We start from the raw sequence: 15,058 nt of genomic DNA, 5'->3' as shown, positions 1-15,058 counted from the left end.
CACAGGCAAAGAGATAGATAGATAGATAGATAGATAGATAAAGATAGAGATAGAAAGAGAGAGAGAGAGAAAAAAAAAGAGAGAGAGAGAGAGAGAGAGAGACAAACAGACATAGAGAAAAGCATGCAGTGGCTCAAACACACAGGTACAGAGGGAGAGAGAGAAAAAACACATACAAACGCACAGACTCAGACACAAAATCACACAAAGGCAGACCATAAAGACAAAAAAACCTAACAGACACATATGCACAGAGAGAAAGAGAGAGAGAGATGCACAGAGAGACGGCCACTCAGACACATAGGCATAGAGACAGAGACAATAACATCCACAAACACACCGAGTCAGACACACAAACATACAAAGACATACACGGAGACAAGCAAATATCCGCTCAGACAAACAGGCATAGAGAGACAGAGTGAGAGAGAGAAACACGTACAAACACACAGAGTCGGACACACAAAGAGAAGCAAACATACACCTGCTGAAATACAGAGGCGCAGAGAGAGAGAGAGAGAGACAAAAACACCTACAAACACACAGTCAGACACACAAACTCACTAAGACAGACATTGGGCTGGGAAACATCTCCTAAGAAACACAGGCACAGAGACAAAAACACAAACGAATACACATAGTCAGCCATTCAAACCCACAAAGACAGACACTGGAACAGGCAAACACCCTGACAGACACACGTCAGTCAGACACAAAGGCAAAGAGAGAGAGACAAGCAAACACCCACTCAGACACATAGTCAGAAAGAGAGAGACAAAAAAACCTACAAACACACAAAGACAGATATAGAAACAACCAAACATCCACTCATACACATAGGCATAGTGAGAGAGACAAGAAAACATCTGCTCAGACATATAGGCACTGAGAAAGAGAGAGAGAGAGAGAGAGAGAGAGAGAGAGAGAGAGAGAGAGAAACAAAACACCTACACAGAATCAGACAGAGAAAGAAGCAAACACCTACTCAAGCACATGGGCACAGAGAGAGACAAACAAACACCCACTTAGACACATAGTCAGAAAGAGAGAGACAAAAAAACCTACAAACACACAAAGACAGATATAGAAACAACCAAACATCCACTCATACACATAGGCATAGTGAGAGAGACAAGAAAACATCTGCTCAGACATGTAGGCACTGAGAAAGAGAGAGAGAGAGAGAGAGAGAGAGAGAGAGAGAGAGAAACAAAACACCTACACAGAATCAGACAGAGAAAGAAGCAAACACCCACTCAAGCACATGGGCACAGAGAGAGACAAGCAAACACCCACTTAGACACATAGTCAGAAAGAGAGAGACAAAAAAACCTACAAACACACAAAGACAGATATAGAAACAACCAAACATCCACTCATACACATAGGCATAGTGAGAGAGACAAGAAAACATCTGCTCAGACATATAGGCACTGAGAAAGAGAGAGAGAGAGAGAGAGAGAGAGAGAGAGAGAGAGAGAGAGAAACAAAACACCTACACAGAATCAGACAGAGAAAGAAGCAAACACCTACTCAAGCACATGGGCACAGAGAGAGACAAGCAAACACCTGCTCAGACACATAGTCAGAGAGAGGTAGAGACAAAACACCTACAAACACACAGAGTCAGACACACAAGTACACAAAGACAGACAGAAAAACAAGCAAACACCTGCTAAGACACATAGGAATAGTCAGCAAGACAAGCAAATATCCACTCAGTCACAAAGGTACAGAGAGAGAGAGAGAGAGAGAGAGAGAGAGAGAAACACCTAAAAACATATAGAGTCCAGACATATAAACACACAAAGAGAAACAAGCAAACACAGATTCAGACACACAAAGTCAGACATGGGGAAAAGCAAACACATGCTCAAACACATAGCCACAGAGAAAGAGAGAGGAAGAGAGAGAGAAGCAAAGAGCTGTTCAGACTCTGGTTTTGATCTGCGGTCACAATAAACTTTCTACTGCAAATGTATTGGTGGAAATGTGTGCAGGCAAATACAAGGCTCAACAGTTCCTTTTCAATTTGAGAGTACTGCTTTTCTGTATTACTCAAAGACCTGGAAGCAAAGGCTACTGTTGCACAATCTGCAATCAGCTGAAAACAAAGTCCATGCTGTGATGCATCTGTTATCATTTCTACCACAGTGCTTTCAGTATTAAAAGATGCAAGAATGTTGCAAATGGCTTCCTGGATTCAGGCCCAGTTCTGCACTACTTTCCATTCAAACTCCATGGCCTTTGCTAATTCTGGAAGCGTTGGTTTAAGGTAGAGAGGCCAGGAATATATCTTGACAAATAGCTAAACATGCCTAGGAGACTCTGCAACTCATCTTTGCTTTTGGGGGCTGGCATTTCTGTGATTACCATGAGTTTAGAAGGATCAGGCTCTTTTAACTCATTTTATGAGTATATGACCAAAATAAGGAATAGCTTCAAAAGGAAAACATTAGGGAGGAGAAAGGAAGGGAAGTATTGAGTCAAAGAGGTGAGTTCTCTTCTTGCACAGGAATATTCCTTGAAACTAGAACACTAGCACCAACACCTCAGGGAAGAACCACTCACTATGGTAGACTTTCCAAACCCGCTGTTCAAGAGAATTTGAGCATAGACTGTAACAATGACAACCACTGCCAGCCAGTCTGCCTAAGAACAAAAATATTTCTACTTAAGAACAAAGATGAAATATGTTGACTTTGCTTGCTTGCTTTTGTTTATTTGCTTGTTTTGCTTTCGATTATGTGAGACCCATTTAGGTAATGGTAAATTATAAAGGTAATAAAGGCAAATTATTATATTTAAACCTGAAGTCTGACAAGGGGAAAAAACCACAGGGAATATGTGATTTGGGCTATTATTTGCATGTCAGGGGGAGGATTGGGGATAAAGTGCTGTGAAGTCATATTTAGAATGTGTTGACTACAATTTTTCTGCATATTAGGCCTATGAAGTAAGACTTGTTTTCTAAACATGTTTCCTTTTCAATAGCCCCAATTCTTGGCATCTACCAAGTTTACAATTATTGTAAGCCTATTGTCTAGTAAGTAATTAATTAGGCAAGGTCAATCCTAGAACCATTCCTTATCAGTTAGGCCTAAGCTTCACTTGACTAAGCTAGCTCAACAACTTTCTGAGTTACCAAGAAGCCACAAAACAAAAAAAAAGAATCTGAAAGAGATAAATGGGTCCATAGCCAGTAAGCCTAAAGGGAAAAAAGAGAAACAAAATCACACAAATATTCTGCCTGTACAAAACAAGGTATCTTCAATGTAGAATTGATAAAACTCTAGTTTAGCTACTTTTTACTATCTTGGAAAGAGGTTAGGTTAGGAAAAAGAAACTTGCAGGGATTGGTCTACAGACTAATATGCCCTGGGAAGGTATTCCGAAGTACACACCTCTACTTCTTCTCTCTGTAGAGGGTAGTGACCTTTGAAAAACTTCATGTTATGAAAGTTAAACCTTACAAAATGGATCTTTTGCTTAGCTAAAGTAGAAGAAAACTGTTTTCAGCTTCACAACTTTGCTAAATCCTAATTTATGAGAATTCAAAGATCTACAAATACATTTTGTCAATTTAGAAAAATACATTGATACTCAAACATCAAGAATTGTATTTTCAGAACTAAAAACAGAGAAAAGGAAACAAATAACTGAAAATTAAGGTAAAATATTGTTTTGTCAAAATTTCAATAGGTATAGACCTGTCAAGTAGACACATTTCAAAGGCTTAGAAATCAGAAGATGGTTAACAAGGAAGCTTGGCAATGTCTCCCCAGAGTATTGTTCTGGCCCTGGATTCATTACTGAAAGTTGCATATCTTTTTTTTTTCCAACCTAACCTCTTTCCAAGATAGTGAAAAGTAGCTAAACCAGAATTTCACTATAGAATTTAAAAAAAAAACTAGAATCTAAAACTAAAATAGTATAAATAAAAAATATATGTAAAACTAAAACAGACTAACTAAAATATATAGACACAACTACTCACATATGCAATTGCCAGGTACCCTCATGAGAACAGAACAGTAACTGGATTATAAACTTAAAATTACAGATGAGCTTAATTAAATTTGCAACATAATGTTATGATAAGCTTTTGATGCTGTTATTCTCTTGGGCTTATATTTAAGTTAGTTTCTTGGATATTTTGTAAGACTTGCTTTTGAATATAGCCTAGGCTCAATTTTCAAAATATATCCCATTGATACTCAAACAACAAGGATTGTATTTTCAGAACTAAAACAAGAGAAAAAGAAACTAAGAACAAGGTAAAATGTTGTTTAGCCAAAATTTAGTAGATATAGACCTGTCAAGTAGACACATTTCTGAGGCTTAGAAATCAGAAGATGGTTAACATGGAAGCTTGGCAATATTGGTAAAATTGTGACAGTTCATGTTATTTACTTACTAATGAAGTGGACATACCACTTTGTGTTTTTATGCTTATTATGAATACAATAATTGCTTTTATTGCAAATTCAAATTTAAGCACTTTTTGAGCTCATAAAAAAGAAAAATTTTCAATGAAAGTATGAGTTATTGGCCATTTTCCAACAAAATAATGCTACATTTTCTCAGTACCATCTTTTCTCGGTTGTTTTCAAAAAAATGATGCTAAATTTTCTCAGAGCTAAAGTTATTTATAATAAGGTTAGTTTAGGTTAGGTCAAAAAGTGCTTAAATTTGAATTTGCAATAGTTGTAAAGAGCATAAAAAAGGCATGAAGGGGTATATTCACTTTATTGGTAGCCTAAGTCAATAATATGAACTGTCATAAATTTATTGTAATATCTCTGAGTAGGCCTATCTTTTTGGCCCTAAATTAATTTATGAGAATTGCTTTTTTTTAACCAAACCCCTTCCCAAGATAGTGAAAAGTAGCTAAACCAGAATTTCACTGTAGAATTAAAACAAAACAACTAGAATCTAAAAATAAAATTGTATAAATAAAAAATACATTTAAACCTAACACCCACAAACTATAATAGGTAAAATTCTAGTTTAGTGACTTATTGCTATCTTGGAAAGGGGTTAGGTTAGGTAAATGAAACTTTCAGGGATGGGTCTACAGATTAAAGTATGTCTTGGGAAGGTATTTTGAAGTACCTACCTCTACTCCCTCTCCCTCTAGAGGGTCCTTACCTTCAATAATATGTGTGTTATAAAAGTGAAACCTTGCAAAATAGATCTTCTGCTTGAATGAAGAATAACCAAATTGTTTTTAGCTTCACAACTTTGCTCAATCCCAATTTATAAGGTTTTAAAGATATACAAATACATTTCCTAAATTTTGAAAGAGAAACATTGATATGGCTCAGAATTCTACTCAAATATCAGGATTTGCATTTTTCAGAACTAAAGACAGAGAAAAAGCAACTGGTAGGCCTAACTGAAAATTAAGGTAAAATGTTGTCTTGTCAAAATTTCAATAGGTATAGACCTATCATGTAGGCGAATTTAAGGGCTCTCTAGAGGAAGAAGGACTGGATGTGGGTACTTTAAAATACCTTCCCAGGATATACTTTAGCCTGTAGACCTGTCCCTGAAAGTTTCATTTTCCTAATATAATCCCTTTCTGAGATAGCAAGAAGTCAATCAAATAGAATTGTAACCGAAAATATGATACACAATTACTCACATATAGCTTACAATTGCTGGTTACCCTCATAAAAACAGAAAAGTAACTGGATTGTAAACTTAAAATTACAGATGAGCTTAATCATATTTGGAATGTAACGTTGTGATAAACTTTTGATGCTGCGATTTTCTTGGGATTTTATTTAAGTTAGTCTCTTGGATATTTTGTAAGACCTGCTTTAGAATATAGCCTAGGTTCATTTTTTAAAATAAGCTAATATCATAAACTGGATCCATATTTATGTTACCAGTGTCTCTGCTTGAATAGGCCTATATGTTTTGAACTTAAATACCATGCGCCTACCTAGATATATTGACCATAAAATCAGTTCCACTTCCAAAATTTGTGTGAGCTAAATATAAACTCTGTCTCAGAATTTCAAATATACCGCCTAGAAGCCACCACTCTCTGCTGCAATTATTATTTTTCGGTGCCAGCCAAAGTCATAATTACAATATTTTTCGGTCAGTATTGCGGCTATATTTTAGAAAGTGTTTTTTATACGGAGAATGGAATGAATATGCACCTAACTAGAGAAATTCCACCTATAATCCTCTTTCTGTATTAAATGACACCAGGTAACATAAAAAAGTACTGTATTTCACAAGATGGTAAAGACCAGCAGACATCTAATAAAAAATAATAGTGATATTGGAGAAACAGGTCTAAATAACCATTTTGGCTGCTTCAAACGCATTGAGAAACCTTTTTTGTTATGGCATCAAAAGAAGGGTGCTAGATTATTAGTGCTAAAGATATTAGCAGCGACTTCAAATGTACAGTTAGTTTCGTTCCGTAAGTTATAACGTTTTTGCCTTAAATCTCTACATTTTGAAGGTATACAAAAAGAGTCAGAAAATATGTTCTGTGAAAGTCAATGAAACATCTTAAATTTAACTTGAACGCTATTAAAACGCACTAAGAGCAAACTTAGCCAGCTCTTAGCAAATATTAACACCACATTGCTGGGTATAGAGTCATCACCCATAATTCTGCAAAGGTAATTACCTTGATTACCTTAATTCGCACTTCGGAGCGAATTAGTTGCGAGAACTGTGATGCTCCGTAGTTGATGATGGCGATAGATCTGGTCGCTGTGCTAATGTCAAGCAACAAACCATAGGGACTAGAGAGTGCTGGAGAGGTGCAATTTGAACCCACTCGGTAACGGTGATCACATGGTAGGTATGGTTCAAGGACCATTCTCCAGCGATTTAGAGTTGGCACCGCCGCACAACCGCAACTTCGGATAGAGTGTGTGAGATGGTTGGGTATAACAAGCCGCATCATCCTCCAAGCTAACTCTCTATTGTCTTCCACGACTGTTATGGTAGTGAGGGCTGGGAGGGGTTTTCCCACTGGAATCTCCATGGTTTGGCCTCCCATTCCTTGTCGAGCCTCTTTCTGAATTCCTCGGGCGAGGTTGCCGAGACTGTCTCTTGGCTTAGTTGGTTCCAATCGTTCACTACTCGCTGGCTGAAAAAATCTAGTCGGACTTTGGTGTTAACGCTGGATTTGAACAGCTTTTTGGAAAGTCCTCGTGTTTGCTTTTGGTGGGGAGAGAAAATGAACAGCTTCTGATCCACTTGCTGGAGGTACTCGTAGGTGAGCAGCATATCGCTACTCCTACGCCGAAAAACGAGTGTTGGGAGGTTAACAGATTATAATCTTCTGCAGTAAGGCTGACTGCATAAACCGTCGATGTATTTGGTGGCTCTCCTCTGGACACCCTCAACAACCTGGATGTCACTCTTGTAAAAAGGACCAGCAAGACATGTTCCGAAATCTAGGAGTGGCCTGACCAGAGTTTTATGTAATTTCAGAAAAACTGTGGAGGATCGACTGCTGACGGTTCTTTTCAGGAGTCCCAAATTTGCATTTGCTTTCGAAACTGCTTGGGCGGTGTGCTCGTGGAATTTTAAGTTGTCATCCAACAGGACTCCCAGATCTCTACCACTACTAGAAGTAGGAATCAAGACTGTCGATGACGTTTTGCCGTCGTACATAGTGTACTGGTGCTGCGGATTATCACGGCTGAAATGAAGAGTGACGCACTTTGAGATGTTGAAGGACAGAAGCCATTTATCTGCCCAAGCTTGAATTTGGTTGAGATCGGCTTGTAGGCTAATGTTGTCCGAGGTACCAAATAGCTTGGAGTCGTCGGTGTAAAGAGTAAATGGTTTTTTGTTTCAGCTACCAGGTCATTGATATAGATGAGGAATAAGGGCGGTCTGAGGACAGTTCCTTGAGGGACGCCACTCAGAACTTGGCAAGGTGTTGAATAGATCTTTTCTCCGTCCGCGGTAAAGAGCCGAACCTTTTGCGTTCTGCCACCAAGGAAGTCCATTAGCCAGTCGACTAGTTTTTTTATCAATGCCCACGGCTGTAAGTTTGAAGCGCAAACGACTATGGGGGACTTTGTCGAAGGCTTTGGCAAGGTCTAGTAGAATTAGGTCGACAGGAAGTCCTCTGTCAAGAAGCTGAGTAATTAGCTCATAAGTTTCGAGCAGGTTGGTTTTGACTGACTTCCCGGGAAGAAAACTATATTGTTTGTCCGAGATAATGCTGTTGGAAACTAGGTGCTTGAGAAGAGCGTCGTTGACCATTCTCTCTAAAAGGTCTGTAGTTTTCAACTTTAGACCGGTCACCCTTTTTGAATATGGGTGTAACATACGCAGTCTTCCACTGTCAGGGAACAACTCTGCAATCGAGAGAAAACTGAAATAGATGGCACAAAGCGGGGGAAATCTCGGTGGCTGTTTCTTTGAGCAACCTCGGGTGGATTCCATCAGGGCCGGCTGATTTGCTGGCATCGAGGTTTTTTAGCCTCTTTTCCACCATAGGTACAGTGATAACAATCGTACTCATAATGTGTAATGTGTCTTATATGATTTTTAAAACACTAATACTTTTCTGGTCAATATAATAAAATTCATTTTAGGGAAAGTTATTTTTTTCTAGTAAAGTTTTGGAGACCGATGTTCTCAAATGTGTAAATTGATTTGAGATGAGTAAAAAACCTTTTGACTTAATTGATCTCGGTCACTCGTACCAGGCGGAAGAAAGTACTGGGAAGTGGTTGCAACTTTACTAGTCAATTATTTGGTTTTAAATTATATACCTAGAAGGCTTCTACATCAAAGTAACTTGTTTTGAAAAGTATTGTATTACTATCTACTATCTACTATCTACTATCTACTATCAGCACAAGGTTAAAAATTGGAGTATATTGCTGCATTTACTAAATAGTTCTTTTGAACCGCCGCTAAGATAGAATCCTGATGTTAATTGGTATGGTAATATGGAATATAGGCTATGATCTGTGATTGTTAAGTTAAAAATACTTCTTCAGTTTTGTGATCTTGAGAGTTTAAATGAGCATGCATTATCGTTTGCTATATTGAATCTCATGCAGCACAATAGCGCTGCCTAAATAAAGATCGATTTGGCTTGAAATTGTTTTTTCTCGTCAGACTACTTCGTTTTTTTGTTTTGTTTTTTTTTTAGATCACTTTATAGAGGCTTCAGGGAGGGCTTGTTCGAATGCATATAGAAAGATCTGGTGCACTTTTCTAATATTCAAAAGTGATGGAATGACAACCCAGTGGGGGGATGCAGAACTAAATAAAAAGATAATACATCTTTCATGATTGCCGAATCTTTTGTTTACATTTCACTATTTTGTGGTATTATCTTATAGTTATGCTGTGGAATTTAAATTTCATTTTAAAATTTCATGTCCAATCGCATGTTCCCAAGGATTGATGGAAATTATATTTTGCTAAAAAAAATATTTTCATGTTTTTCTAACTTGTCTCAGGTCTTCTATTGACAATGTGCCTAATTACAGATTGCTTCCATGTAACAAAATTAAACTATAACTTAAAAGGAAGAAGATAAGTTTAAATTGTACTCCACGGAAAAGGACTAGTGCAGTAGGAAGATTAAAAATAGTTCTTCTAAAAGGTGTATTCGGCGACCCTTTTGATTTTTAATTTTGGCTCATCGTTACTATCAATTGGTACGGTGGACATAGGCTTTAGTTCAGTGAATTTCACCTGCAACAGGGGTTTCAAATTATCATTCCGTAACAAAGGTAATTAAACATAAATATGTAATATTATCTATAGTAATTCAGATAAAATAAATCACCAATCAGAAACGACCATATATTTTTACAGAAAACATGGGCCTCTGTAGTAGGACAAGAACCGTCATACCTTGGGGAAGAGGACGGGGCTTCCCCCCTCCCAGTATTTTGGGTGTAAGAAAAATTATTCGAAAAGGCCTTGGCGTCAAGCCCTGTGATTTCACAAGCTGAATTTTTAGATTGAATAAATAACAAGAATAAAATCAATAAAAAATAAAATAAAAAAAGAGAAATACAAAAAATAAAATAAGGAAAATGAAGGAAGATGAGAATAATGACTAAATACCTGATGCTGACTTCATAGTTTGGTAGAAACTGATTGGAACAGTCGCCAATTTATACATCAGGGTTCAATTTCATGCAAAATTTTAAGTTAAAAGAACAAATTAACGAATGAATGAGCAAATTTTAATGACCAAAAAGAAAATGTTTTATACAAAAGTTGTTATTCAATTAGGGCTACTTTTAGCGTCATAACGACACATTTCATAAAAAAGCATAAGTTTAAATGAATTTTGGTGACCAAGCACGTTGTGTCGAACGCGTTTTTTGCATCAGTTCTAAACAACATTAAATTGGCAGAAAGTCCATTGGAAAGAAAGTTGAGACTTACACTTAAATTCTTCGCTGCCCATTTACAAGTGATTAGGCTGTAAACATTACCAACACCATTCGGCTTGGAAAAGAAATGATCTTAAATATTTCCATCAAGCCTGCACTTTCTTGTATTTTACCCATAAATTTAATAAAAATAATAACTTATTGTTACCCTTTGTACACAGCGCAAATACACTAAAGAGGAGTATAAGAAAATGAAAAGAAAAGCAAAAAGAGCACAGACAAAAAAAAAAGACACGCACAATTCTTGACAACTTTAGCTTTCTATCACTTTTCATCATCAAGTTCCAGTTCCAAAATTTAGTCTAGTGTATATGACTACCTAATCGGTCTCTTCACCTCGTCAACTCAATAAAAATATCATCATATAAAAATAAAATATCCTCCAAACAGCTATCAATGGGTTCTCCTTATGAATTACGTAATTCTAATGAAGTGTTATGGGAAGTGCGAGTACTTGAACTGCTTGTCCCCAGCAGTCTAAGACCTCTAGGCCGGCTGGTACCTATACGGCTCTTCCCACTTACTCCCGCTCTCTTCTGCAAATCTCATAAATAAAACTGTACCTACCCTTTTTCCATTGTCTTCTTCATGCTTTAGTACATGAGAGAGAAAGATGGGTTTATTAATATAAATAACAAAACAAAACAAGCAAATGGCCCGAAGCAAAGCTTGTTTGGGCTTACAACCCCAATACACATACAAATAAAACAATATGAAAAAGAAGAAAAAGTAAAAAGAAAAGAAAAGGACAAGAAAAAAGAAAGAAAGAAGAAGAAAAAAAATCAATTACCCTGCATTTCAATCGAAACGGATTTACACTTCAAAAGAGACAAAACAAAAAGAAACTAAAACCACTTTACCAGTATCGCCAAAATCAAAACCAACACCATGAATCAAACTTCATAAGTTTTCACAACTAGCGACGCTAAGAAATTAATAGAAGGCAAGTCAATGGAAAGTCGATAATGCTATTGCAGCGGTCAGCAAATCTACGTGCCAGTTCGTCCATTTTTACAAATCTCAAAAACATTGTACCGCCACAAAATGTAACCATTACGAGTCCAAATGGTGATAATAAGAAAATAATTGCAGAACCTAAGGAGCAGCAATCGGATTTGCTTCTTATAAGATGCAGAGAAAATTTTCCAATCAGGTGTCTAAACAACACATGCGGTGCAAAAACCGCATTATATTGCTGTTTCGCCGTTTTGGCCATTCTTTTCATCTTCGGTGAATAGATTCTGGCCTTTTAGGAAAGGACATTTCGCTGCTGGCACCAGCGCAGACGAAAACAAAATTGTAAAACATGACTCTAGCACAGAACTTTCAACTTCTAAGGATCGTCCGGATTAGCTTACAAAGGTTTACTTCAAGTTATTCTTTAGGTTTATTAGTATTTTAAATAAACAACATTGGTACGATGAAGGCCTAAAAAGTAGATTAGCCGAGGCCCAGCATGTTACTTCCAAGTTGAAATAATTTGAAGAATAGCATTGGAAGGCGAGTATGGAAAATAAAATATTGGACGCTATAGTAATGACAGTGGCCAAGTATGTTTCTGTAATTTCGATACTGTAAAAGGTTGAATAGATTTTGTGTATAGTTTTTTCACAAGAGTTGTCTTAAGATAGCCTAGTTTCAGGTAGCCTACCAGTTTGACTGACTGTAGGCTTTTTAAAATAAAATCATGTGATAGTACAGCAGGCTGATGCCTAGCTTGTCAATATGGGGCCCAGAGATCAATCTTTACTGACACAAGGCTAGGTAACAGGCTTGCTATATGTCCCTTTTAAAAATTTCTAAAGGATTGTAGCAAAAATTTGGATAAAAAAGTAAACAATTGTATAAACAAAGTTTGTAAACTTTTAAGTAGGCCTGTAGCACAAGGCTACACCTGTCCCTATGGGAGAGGGGGTGGGCTATGATGGAATTATGACACAGCAGTTATTACATTTAGGAAAAGTATTCAAAAGAGGATCTAATTATATTTTCCTTTATTTCCTTTTTGACATTTACTCTCTACTGTACCTTTACTATATTTTCTGATCAGGCTCAAGCTAATAATGTACATGTGTCACTGGACATAGGCCTATGTATTTTGTGACTATTAATTGTCAATGAATTTAAAATAGCTAGCATGATATCTGGCTAATATATGAAAATTAATTACATAGGTATAATTACTGATAGAGTTAAGACAGATTCAAAATAGTCAGAAGATCAAATTTCTAGATGGTATAATAGAGTTTTTGTAGGGATTTGTAGGGATAGGGAACTGTTAGTAAATTACAGCAACACATGGGACATGTCCCATGTACCAATGCTTATGAGAGTCCTAATTATAGAACCCAACATTATTAACCTAATTTCTCCCTACATGGTTTCTGTAATTTTATAAATGCTTTTGTGACCTCACCAATGTTCTACAATCTCTTTTTAAGACAAAATGCTTTTTATCTTAATAAAAATCAGTAAAATTTTTACATTTGATTCAAGTTAAAATTGTGTCTCTTGGAATTAAACTTTTGTATTTGTCATCTAGTAAAGAAATAATATTATTCAACTTTTTGAGCATTGTTTTGCCATATAGTATAACTATTTGACTCTTCTGTTATCATTTTTTAATAATTTGCAAGACCATTCTGGTTGTACACAAAAATGATAAACAGAATAGAAAAAATTAAAGAGACCTAAGGAAACAACAATAACAAAATAATTTCCAGTCAGTGAATGCAGCCCTTGCTAAAATATCTTCTGTTCTATGTTTTTTTCCTTGCTAACTGGGATAATTTTATCCTTCTTTCTTCTTCTTTTGTTTTTCAATCTTTCCACATCATTTCTTTGGTTGTTTTAAGGAGTACTGTATATTGACTGGCAAGGGTATACCAGTAGAAAGGCAGTGACTTTTAAATGGTATTTGGCTTTTCTTAGCTTTATAACACTCAATGATTTGGAGAGTTGTTTCAAGTATTCTACTTAAATTAGTTGCTGTTTATAGGAGCCCATTAACAAATGCTGTCACTTGACAATTAAATAATTCAAAAATCTGTGTAATGTCTACTTCCATCAATTATTGTTTAAGAATGACTAAGTGGTAATCCTCTTTGCTGTAACAGACAGAGTTAAAACTTATAGTTCCAGGATAATCAGGTACTGCTATTCAAACAAGATTATCAGTCATTTAAGGAGTTTGTTTGGACCTAAATGTACCTACTATTAAGCTTAAAGGTCAACACTAGGCAATTGTTTTTGACTTCCTCTTGGATATTTTAGTTGCAGGAATAGCTGCAACCTAGTAAAGAGCAGACCATGGCTGATAATAACCAAAAATTTAAAACATATTTTCCATGAAATTATTTAGTGAGAATTATTTACCAAAGTGATACTGATTCAGAAATAGAGATTATCATTTACATTGAAAGAATAATAATTTGTAATTACAGGAACAAATATTTAACAATGAAAAACAACCTGAAACCTATGAAAAATGAAGTGAAATTGAAATAAAAATATATCATTCAAACTGCTACAATTAAAATCACAAGCTGGAAGTTTACAGCCCCTCCCACACTGGAGAACCAGCAAATTTGCTTTTATGCATAGGCAAAAGTTATGTGTCTTCCTATTTTTCACCAGGGGTAATAATATTGAATTAATAGTTGTAGAATATTGGGGAGGATTTATTTGAACAAAAATAAAAGTATCTATTACTGCTAATACCTCATCACAGCACCAAGCTACCTGAGGCCAACACAGCTATGTATGCTCCTCCATCCCAATCTATTCAAAGTCCCTCTCATCACACCCTCCCTAGAAGCAGTGCTGCAACAAGTACTCCAAATTTTACTTAAGTATCAAGTATTAAGTGTTCATTGTTTTTGTACTTAAATATCAAGTAATAAGTAATTTACAAATTTTTACTTAAGTATCAAGTACCAAGTACTTACCAAAATTGTACTTAAGTAGTACTTCAAGTACTACTTGAAGTATTTATTATATATATATATATATATATATATATATATATATATATATATATATATATATATATATATATATAAATATATATATATATATAGTTCTACTATCAAGCCAATGCTACCTCTTTGTTAAAGCCATCCTGAAGGCTTCTTAGCCCTTTTCCTTGCCTATAAAATGTCCCCTGTCATTCCTCTCTTGGAAGTCTAAATCAAGAACCAGAATTTCTGTTTTATTGTTTTTAATCATTTCCCTTGTTTGGCTGCTACACACCCAATGAAGTAAAAAAAAAAAAAAATCTTAACCAATTTTCAACACAACAACAGCTTGAAAGGAAAAGACTATCAAAACAATTAAGTGCAGTCAAAAAACTCCTCATTGGATCAGAAAGATCACATGACAGGATTAACATAGTGCATATAGAGTTGAACTTCTGGCAATTAGTGTTCAATCAAATCTGGCACATTTGAAAAAATACTTTTTTCAAAAATATATATATATATATATTGTTATATTGAAATTGAAATATATATATATATATATATATATATATATATATATATATATATATATATATATATATATATATATATACTATATACATACATACATATATATATATATATATATATATATATATATATATATATATTTCTAATATC

At 35.5% G+C, this 15,058-nt stretch overlaps 2 protein-coding genes across 6 annotated transcripts in view; one reads left to right on the top strand and one right to left on the bottom strand.

Annotated features, from left to right (window-relative positions):
- LOC136029531 (echinoderm microtubule-associated protein-like 2) overlaps positions 1-6,058 on the bottom strand; it is a 139,517-nt gene extending 133,459 nt beyond the window's left edge. For all 5 annotated transcript variants that reach the window (XM_065707998.1, XM_065707997.1, XM_065707999.1 and 2 more), the window contains exon 1: positions 5,951-6,058. The gene's annotated coding sequence lies outside the window, so the exon portion shown is untranslated. The remainder of the gene's footprint in view (positions 1-5,950) is intronic.
- A 5,594-nt stretch (positions 6,059-11,652) lies between these two features.
- Positions 11,653-15,058, top strand: part of LOC136029530 (uncharacterized) — a 76,094-nt gene continuing 72,688 nt past the window's right edge. The window contains exon 1 of the mRNA XM_065707996.1: positions 11,653-11,780. Within this exon, the coding sequence (XP_065564068.1) occupies positions 11,725-11,780 (56 nt within the window). The 5' untranslated portion in view covers positions 11,653-11,724. The remainder of the gene's footprint in view (positions 11,781-15,058) is intronic.

Source organism: Artemia franciscana, chromosome 7, assembly GCF_032884065.1.
Source record: "Artemia franciscana chromosome 7, ASM3288406v1, whole genome shotgun sequence".
In the NCBI taxonomy this organism is placed as follows: Eukaryota; Metazoa; Arthropoda; class Branchiopoda; order Anostraca; family Artemiidae; genus Artemia; species Artemia franciscana.
The sequence above is the reverse complement of the archived record's forward strand: the minus strand, read 5'-3'. Positions and strand labels throughout refer to the sequence as shown.